At 38.6% G+C, this 9,606-nt stretch overlaps 1 protein-coding gene across 1 annotated transcript in view; it reads right to left on the minus strand.

Annotated features, from left to right (window-relative positions):
* Pex3 (peroxisomal biogenesis factor 3) overlaps window positions 1-9,570 on the minus strand; it is a 32,452-nt gene extending 22,882 nt beyond the window's left edge. Inside the window, exons 1-2 of the mRNA XM_050122229.1 lie at window positions 9,254-9,570; window positions 2,743-2,874 (exon numbers count right to left, since the gene is read on the minus strand). Of these exons, the coding sequence (XP_049978186.1) occupies window positions 2,743-2,874; window positions 9,254-9,326 (205 nt within the window). The 5' untranslated portion in view covers window positions 9,327-9,570. The remainder of the gene's footprint in view (window positions 1-2,742; window positions 2,875-9,253) is intronic.
* Window positions 9,571-9,606: the final 36 nt, after the last annotated feature.

Genomic DNA, 9,606 nt, shown 5'->3' on the forward strand with positions numbered 1-9,606 from the left:
TGTGTATCATGTGCGTGCAGGAGCCAGAAGAGGTCAGTTCTTTATCCAAACCACATAACTCATTACTATAGTCCAATTATTGCAGTCAAATAATAAGTATTTCTAGAAGTCATAGTGTACTGTTTGTTCATAACAAGTTTATGATCCATTAGAATTCCCAATCTTTATTCAATATTCTGGATTATTGTGTATCTGTAAAATTGATTCATCATACAGAAAAAATTGTCTATCACAGTCCAAATAAAACAAGAATATTTTGTAGTCTGAAACTTTTATTAGTGATATCAGCTATGAACAGAAGCAAGCATTATGTCATGTGTAAATCTAAACTCACAAAAACAATAAAGCAAAAGGACAAAGCACAGAAGCATCCCATTATCTTATAACACTCAAGGCAAAGACCTTTCATGTATGCAAACTAAAGTCCTTAGTGCCTCTGGATATCACTAAAGATTTCTATGATAAAAATGTAATCACATTATTTGTAGCCTCCTTGTAGATAAATACCAGAAGTTAGTTTGTCATGTTTTTCAGGGAATGTTTATTTTACCTCCTAGTGATCATGATATGCTACTTTTAATTGCCTGTAGTCTGCTGAGGGTTGTAATGGCCATGGGCATGTGCCAGCTACACCGTCTAAGAGTGGCAGAATTAACCTATAGATTCATTACTAGGTTTGCATTGCTCCTAGGCAATGAGTACTCGGGTGGGGACTCCTACCAGGGAACTGGGGCTTGTTGGCTCCTGTTAACTAGCTGAGCTTCCTTAAAGCTGTGGCAAGTAGTCTCACGCTTTTAATTTTTTAGACTTGGTCTCACTATAGCTGTCCTGGAACATGGTTAAAAAAAAACCACGCTGTCCTTGAACCCATAAAGAACTGTTTGCCTCTGTCCCCTGGGATTTTAATATTGGGATTAAAAGTGGCATCACCATGCCTAGCTTAGGGCTCTTCTTACCTACAACTCCTCCCTTCCACAAGTGTCAGAGATCTTCCTTAACCATCCTGCTGCCTCTCTATTATTTTTCATAGGCATTTCCACAAGAAATTGCTCACACATCTCATGTGATTCTGGGAGGCCCAATCTGACTCAGGATCCTGTCAAGCTGAGATATATTTTGAGATCCCAAGAGTGACCTTCTATCATTTTATGAAAAATTGCATAATAATCTCAGACTATTAATATTCGCAAAAAATTCACGGAAATGTCCTTAGCAGTACCAGCTAGTTCAATGAGATCTGTGAGGTCATAATTTGCTGAGGACCCATATGCCAAGCACTTTAAGTCCATTAACTTGTGATTTCCTCATTTTTCTTTTTAAAGCAGGGATGTGCTATATGGCACTGACTGGTCTAGAACTTGCTAGCCGAGGCTGTCCTCAAACTTGAAACAATCCTCCTGCCTCAGGATCCCAAGTGCTAGGATGCGAATTCAATTCAGAGCTTCATGCATGTATGGGGGCACTTTCACCCACTGCAATACATACCCGGTCCCTCACAAACCATTTCTGAAGTAAGTTTGAGATTAGAGTTTTATATAGAAAGCGCTGATGCTTACTTAGCTCACAGAACACAGATAATACAAATCTGAAATTAGGCCAGCTCAGCCCCTCCCTAGAGACTCTGTCATCCTGGGCTGTGCATGAGAGAGCTGTCATTACAGACAAGATTTCTGACTAGGGTTTCACAGACTGGAAGCATATGGTTAGATAGGATTACTTCAAATAGAAAACTCATACATGGCTGTGAACTATCTCTTCTTTTTGATCTTAGCTTCTCTATCTATGAAATGAGAAAAGTGAGCTAGCAATAAAGTCCCTTTAAATCTAGAGAAAAGTCCTACATGTAAGCTGAACAAGAAGCCTGGTAAATTCTTTCTAAATTAGTTATTCTTGAAGGAAATGTTAGAGAAAAAAAAGAGCTTTAAATAGTGAAAAGAAAAGGCTTGACATACAACTGAGAATCTAGTTTTCAACTGGTAGTTTTCTAACTGGTGTAATGCTCTTGCTCTCTCCAAATACGAGCAGGCTGCTTTTATTGTGCCATTTTCCCAGGAGGTTTCTAGCTCTGGTAGTTACATTATTACCATTAATTAAGCGATTGAGCAGATGCCATTATGTAATGCCCACATCCTGCAGTGTCCTGCTGCAAATGTAGCAAGGAGACTTATGACTCCTTGCTGTGGCCTTCGAGGCCATGTGGGTCTGGCCTATCTCTGGAGCTCTGTTTCCTCGCACCCATCCGTTCCTCATGCATTCCAGTGCTGGTGTGCTGTGTCTCCAATGTCACAAGCATGTTCTCATCTCGGGCATCTGCTCTCTCTATTATACTGTGAGTCTTCTCTACACACAACATCTGGTCAGAGGCAGGAGCCCCTGACAATACTGTCCAGACAGGTGCCCACTCCTCAAAGTTTACTTCCCTTACTGCATCCACCACTACCTAAGGTTATTTATTTGCTGCTCTTATCTTCTTTCCACCAGAACATACACGTTAGAGGTCAGGGAATTTTACTTTACTGCCTACTTCCTCAGAGGTAGGCACCACAAACATCTCTGAATGAATAAATGAGTATTTGTGCTGGTTTTAAAAATTCACATTGAAATTTTATGTCTCTGTTAATACAATTAAAAGGATTTGGCATCTTTTCTTTGTCTTTCCCATAACTTGAGATCTGAACGTATGTGCACTATTACAAACCAACAAGCACTTTTCCACATAAATATATCTATATCTCTGCTTACCTGTCATGTTGCAAGTCCTCTGGTTACTTTCAAAATGATACTGTCGCCGAGCCTGGGCAATGTATTCTGCAGCTTCTCTTTCTTGTATTTCTCTAATTTTTTTCTGTCCATATTTTCCCAGGATATATACTCCTAAAATCATTAAAAACATACTAGTATATTAATTAGAGTACTAAAAATCCCAACTAATTTTTTAGGCATTTTTGATTAAACTATAAGGTTTATATTAGGGACACTATTACAGTTCCTAAAAAACTTTTATTAAACAATTGAAAAAGGAAAGGAGACTGCATATTTTACCTTCTTATTTATTTTACATGTATAAAATGTATTTTATTATGTCTAGCAACAAGAGAAGTGACTGGCAGACAAGAAGCAGAAAGGCACTGAATCTATGAAGTCTGGCAGCATCTTTAATAGTTAACTGGAGGTATTCTAAACGTCCAGCAACAGAGAGTTATTTAAATAAATTATGATCTATCCACATAATGGTATCTTATGTAGCTATTAAAAACCACATTGCTAAATAGTTAATGACTGAGGAAATATCTACCTTACATTATTAGGTGATAGAAGAACAGCCAGGAAGTTTGTATTATAATGGAAAAGAAACAGATAAGTACGTGGATTTAACTTCTAAAGTAAAGTAAACTAATAATTGTGGCTTCTCACTTTTGTTTGCTTTCCTCTATTTTCCATATTTTCTTCAATGAACAAATAATTTTAAAAGTCTCTATAATAAGAGATTTAAAGGAGTGAGAGAAAGGTATATAGTTGGGAAGTCATGTGTTTATCCACCCATTTATTAGAAAAAACTGAGAAAAAGAGACTATAACTGATATCATCTAAAGATTACTCAATATAAGAGAGCAGGAGGACAGCGCCATAACACAACACTGTAAACTATGGCAGTATCTTGCAGTCTTCAGCACAGGAAGCATAGGTGATACAATATAAGTGGGTACATGTTTATCTATAGTCCGATGAGCGGCCATTCACTTTCTTAACTGGGAATATGATGAACACCTACTGTTAAAATCTGATCAACTCCACATATGTATACAATCCATTGAGATCACAGCCACCACTACCCCCATTACCCGCTCTTACTTCCCACCCAGTCACTTCCCTCCCTCTCCTGGATATCTACATATCCAGGAGATATCCAGGATGTAGATGGTCTGGTTTAACTGACCATCTCTGGTTAGCATCAGATATTTTGCTAAGTAGTTCAATGAACAGCAGAACTGGATTTTCATGGAATACATAAGTAGGTGTTCTAGACACAGGATTAGCTGAAATAATTTAGAACCATTTCTGTGAACATGAATTTGCAGGCCTTTCTCCCCCGGGATGGCTTAACCTGGAACCCAGAAATGTCTTCCAAGTCAAATGAGTCACAGCAACAATAGTGTCGCCTTTGTTTTAGGTACATGATTTTGCCATAGTGCCAAAGCAGAGCAGAACTCAGCAAGCTTATAGAGCAGGCTGTGCTACTGTTTCATCTTTGTTTGCTAATAGATGCCTGTGCGTGTGCCAGAACTTGATTTCATTATAATCTGGCATCAAGGGTAAAGGGGACTAACCATTTCTCATTTATCTCTACTGTTTGTAGCTCACAGTATCTAATAGAGGGATTATGTATGACCTAGGTAGCTGGATTTGTTTCTCACAATCAGGAACTGCAAAACAAACACATCCTAAATTATTTTCACTAAGATAGATGTTGTGATGCTCTAAGATGCTACATATCCTTAGATGGTTCCGTAAAATCGTGTGCTAAATACAAACAGTGTATGATTATTGCTAGTGTGTGTATAAATACAGGCATAGTAATTAAGCTTGAAGAGAAATTCATAAAAGCTGCTCAATGGTTGTGTCTTCTGTAACATCCCAGCAGGACAGACACAATATCATTAGAATAAGAGAGACATGGTGGCTCACACCCATAATTCCAGCTGAAGCAGGGGTATCACCATTTTGAGGGCAGCCTGTGAGAACATATTCCCCTCTCCCCACTAAAATCCCAAGAGAATGAAGAAACTGACCCTCCAACAGGCAATTCTAGTGCAGCTAGCTCTGAATGAATTGCCTGTAGCTTATCTCCATAACACATTACTGAAAGTTACATACACAGTGATTATTATCTCTCAAGTTATATTGTAAACTGATTGCTGATGTGACAGTCTTTGCATAGATCATAATTTTTCTGGAACAGTGGTAAATTTGATTGCCCTGTGTATTTTCTTGGGGAGATGGCCTGTCTCTTTCATCATATTCTTAATAAATCTTATTTAAAAAAGTAAAACCTTAGGAATTCTGTATTTACTTGGGAAGTGCAGTATACTCTAGCTAAAGCTAAAAAGGGAAATGATTTGCTACAGGTTGAATTTATCCACTCCCTCTTTGCACCAGATTAGTATATTGACAGCTGAAGCACCTTGGAATGTGAGGTCAATACAAACTGAAATCAATGGGCCCCAAAACAACATGATCAGTATCCTGTAAAAAAAGTGAAATTGAGACGGATATGCACAGAGAGAAGGCAATCGAAGGCTCCTAGAGGATCTCTGTGGCTTTAAGGCAGTCAGACTTCTGTTGTAGAAGACCGTGGAAACAAGATGGCCATATGACAGAAGGAACACCCTCTGCTGACACCCTGATAGGGGACTATTAACTTTCAAAACTGTAAGATAAATTTCGGTTTCTTAAGGTACTCATCTTGGAGGTCTTCACTGTGGAATCCCTAGAAAAGTCACACGTGAAATTAGGCTTAAGCTCTAGACCCATTGTTTTCTTTTAGCTAGCACTGATATTCATTCCTATTCAAGGTCTAGCTCACTAAGATCTCATATACAAAATCCACAAATTGACTTTTTCAGATGTTTCTCTAGAAAATATTAATGAAAGAAAACATATCATGAGTTAAGCTATAACACTCAGGCCTATATATACTTCACTGGCAGCCTGACTCTTGAACTAGAAAACGACAGCAAGTGAGGGGATTTGGAGCAGGTGACTTTTTCTCTCTGGGCATACATCTGTGTAAAATCAAGTAGTTTCAGATTTCCTCTGTAACTATAACCTTCTTTATTAGCAATGAAAATATCTATTAAATGCCCAAAAAATAAGTGAAAATGTTCTGACATTTCCTTTCATGGCTAGTAAAGCATGGCTAGTCTTTGTATAAATCATCTGTTTTAAAACCACCTCTTAATCTTGTCTTTCAGGATAAAAATGACTACAGCACAATTATTTTCTATAACAATCTGAAAATAATTAACCAGTATCACTTCTAACTTGGCAGATCCCCAAGTTCCGATGTTTGGGTTCTATTTCACTTTTTTCTCCAGTGCTGACTAACAAATTTGTCCATAGTAGGCAGTGCTGTACCACCTGGTGGCATCTCAATGCCTCCAGTATGAGGCGTTCTTGAACTGTACTACATCTGAAGAACTAGAATCTGAAGGGCAGGGTTCTATATTCTTCCGAATTCCTTCAATGGTTTCATCCATAGTAAAATCTGAAAAGTAACCACACACACAATCCTCCTACAGTATACACAGTGGCATAGTTAGGAAGGCTTTTCATACTTCATACTGCTTTTGCTTATTTCTATCCCTATTTTCCAGACTAGATCATGAGTTCAGAAATGCTGTATTATTCCTTGTACAGTCAGAGCCCAGTATAGTTAGAGCAGGCCTTGTTCTTATCCAAATGTTGAGTAAATAAATGACAAAAAAAAAAAAAATAAGAAAAAGAAAACCAAAATCCAAAGAGGTTAAAAATTACAAGGCTTAAGATACAGCTCAGTGTTCTGTGCTTTTTTTTTTTTTTTTTTTAAATCAGTAAGGCAATAAATATGTATCTAGCTCCTTTGGTCTCTAACACTTTCTCTTGTACAATGGTTTTCAAAGTATGGTCTAAACATCCCTGGAGTCGGTTTAGGTATCTCTAAGGTCCACAATACTATTGTCATACTAAAATGCTGTCACTGGCATTCTACACTCTTTTCCTGATGGGGAGAATTTAGAAGCTAATTAATGGGTGGTTTCACTGACTACAGAAGGTACGCAAATTTATTTTGCAGCTAAGCCAAACTAAATAAGGAGTTTTGCAATTGTAAAACAATACCATTCTTATCTGTGAAGATGTCTTATGCTAATATTTAACATGTTTATTATTGTTATCACAAATGGGCTAATAATTACTTTAAAACCATCTTATATTTGATGTTAAAACTGTTAATAGATACAGAACTTAGGTATCTTGGAGAGGGGCTTAGTTTCTAAGAGTACAAAGGAGACTTCCTATCAAACAGTTTGAGAACCACTGCTCTTGGCCTGTCTCAAATGATCAAACTGCATAGACAGGCATGAAGCAATTATCATCCAAAATACAGGAAAACAGAAATTCTAACTTTTGAAGTCACGCTACTCAAAGTTCTGCTTGCCTGTATTTTTCCATCACTCAATATCTGTACTCCTTTGAGCATGTATAACACCTTAGTCAGCTTTCAAGTCTGTCCAACTGTGCCACTCTTGTGAAATCCTTCCTCACTGTATACAATTCCATATTGCTACATATCAGTATGTTCTGTATTTAACTCTCTCATGGTCTTTTAATACAACGGTCTTTCACTTATTTCTCAGTTCTTAAAAGATCAAAGAACCCACAAAGGCAGAGTGGTAAAGTACAGAATAATAATGTGCATTGGGTTCTAACACATCTGGGGCTGAATTCTTACTTCCTTGTAACTCAAACCCTTGGCAAGCTTCTTAATTCTATGTGCTCTCGTTTCTACATTTTAAAAATGGCGTAAATAACTATCCTGCTCTAGTTTCCATTGGCTGGAAAGAGCTTAGCATAGTGTTCAACATACAGTGGGTCTCTAATAAATGTTAATGATTAAAAATCTGTAACTTGTATACTACTTCCAGCAGTACACTCAATTAATAAACATTTCTTAAACTGAAATACAGATAGGCATTTCCTCATGACACTGAAAAAATATGATCTCTTTACAAATCAAAACTAGATATGCTGAACTTTTAATATTTTCTATTTTGCTAGAAAGTTGCAGTGCTTCTATTATGCCTCTAAGTATTTTCTCCTTCCTTTCTTTTTTTTTCTTTCCAAGACAGGGTTTCACTATGAAACTCTGGCTGTTCTAGAACTCAACTATGTAGACCAGGCCTCCAACTCAGGAGATCTGCCTGCCTCTGCCTCCAAGCGCAAGGATAAAAGGCGTGTGCCACCACACCCAGCTTTTTCCTTCCTCTCAATCTGCAATTATAAAGATCTCCACAGAGCTTCAAAAGAAAATATATTACCATATTCATATACTCTTTAACTTCTCCTATGAATTTTTCCGATCTTCCATTAAGGGGTAGGCTCTCCCCTCCAAAATTGTGAGAGACAATTTTTTTTCCCTTCAGCAGAGGAAAAAAAAATCTCTATTTATTTATTTATTTATTTATTTTTGAAAATCTCTACTTATATGTCTTCTATGAGACACACATCTTTATCTTTCACATATGTATTTTGTAATATTGGTGTAATTTAAATATTGCTTAGATAGTAGAGGCTGAAGGAGTATTTCTCAAAGGTGATTATCAGTCACTATCCAATGAGAAGCAGAGACAAGCAGAACGTGACTATTGCCATATCAGTGACCTACTATTTTAGAGTAAGTGGATAGTGATGACATTTCTTAAAAGTCAAGTTTTAAAAAAATTCTTTTAAAGTTCCCAAGTTTCCTTTTTGTGTAACTCAAAAAATTTTCTACTCCCTTATTAAAATCCCAGAATTATGAACTGTGTGTTTTACGAAGACAAGGGATTGAAAGTGGTGCCTGTGTACTACTGCCTGAGATCTAATGCAGCCAGCTGAAGAAAGCGCTCTATCACAAAGCCACAAGTCCATCATCTAGATTTTGTTTATCCTACGTGTTTCTAACTCTCCTCTCAGTCAGTAATGAGCAACAATGGCGTTTTGTTGATGCATAATTGGTATTTTGAAACTGGAGAATAAAAATACCCCCCCCCCCATTTATTTAGGGTATCTTACAGCAGCATGTTACACCTGTTTTCAAGTTAGCTTTAAACACTACCCCAAGTGCAGGCTTAAGCTAACTGCCCCCAGAATATTTCGAAACTCCTGCGAAAGGTTAAAAGCCAGAGTACTGGTGCCAAAAAGAATGAAGAAATCTAACAGGAAAGCAACAGAAGATATAATAGGAAGGCAAATGTTATCTGTATAAGAATGGAGCTTCGAAAAGAAACTTCATTGGGGTAGCTTTCCAAAGTCCCGTGGGGGGGGGGGCGGGAAGAGAAGGGGGACAAGATGAGGGGCAAAGGGCACAGAGAGAGGAGATAAAAGAACCCCAGAGGTTCTTCTTTGACGGTTGAGCCAATCCCTCGACTAGGATCGGTGGGCCCTGCCTGTTTGGGAAGTCATCTCTGTCCCTCCTTTCTGCCAAAGTCCCCTTCCAAAGCACACTGTCACTCACCTCCAAGAACTGTGCCCAGGAAGATGCATTTCTTTTTGTGACGTTTCAGAAAATTCCACATTGATCTCAGCATCTTCAGACCCTGGGTGTGTGGGTTACCTAGGGGAGAGGGGCTGCCTCACCAGGAAACCGTGTCTTCGTCTACCTGGGCCAGACCTCCGGCTGGAGCGCGGCGGCGGTGCTGGGTGCTCTCCTGAAAGCACAAACGCTTCTTGGCGCAGAGGTTCTCGCCGGAGCGGAGGAAGGGGGCGTGGACTAGAGCGGAGCAGCAGCGCTTTCGGTCCTCCCGGCGCCGCCGCTTACTAAGGTCCGGGACGCCTGGGTCCGTCCACAAATAGCTCCCGGGTGTCTCG

The sequence above is a fragment of the Alexandromys fortis genome, unplaced genomic scaffold (assembly GCF_014885135.2).
Source record: "Alexandromys fortis isolate MF-2015 unplaced genomic scaffold, M_Fortis_MF-2015_v1.1 scaffold_215, whole genome shotgun sequence".
Classification (NCBI taxonomy): Eukaryota; Metazoa; Chordata; class Mammalia; order Rodentia; family Cricetidae; genus Alexandromys; species Alexandromys fortis.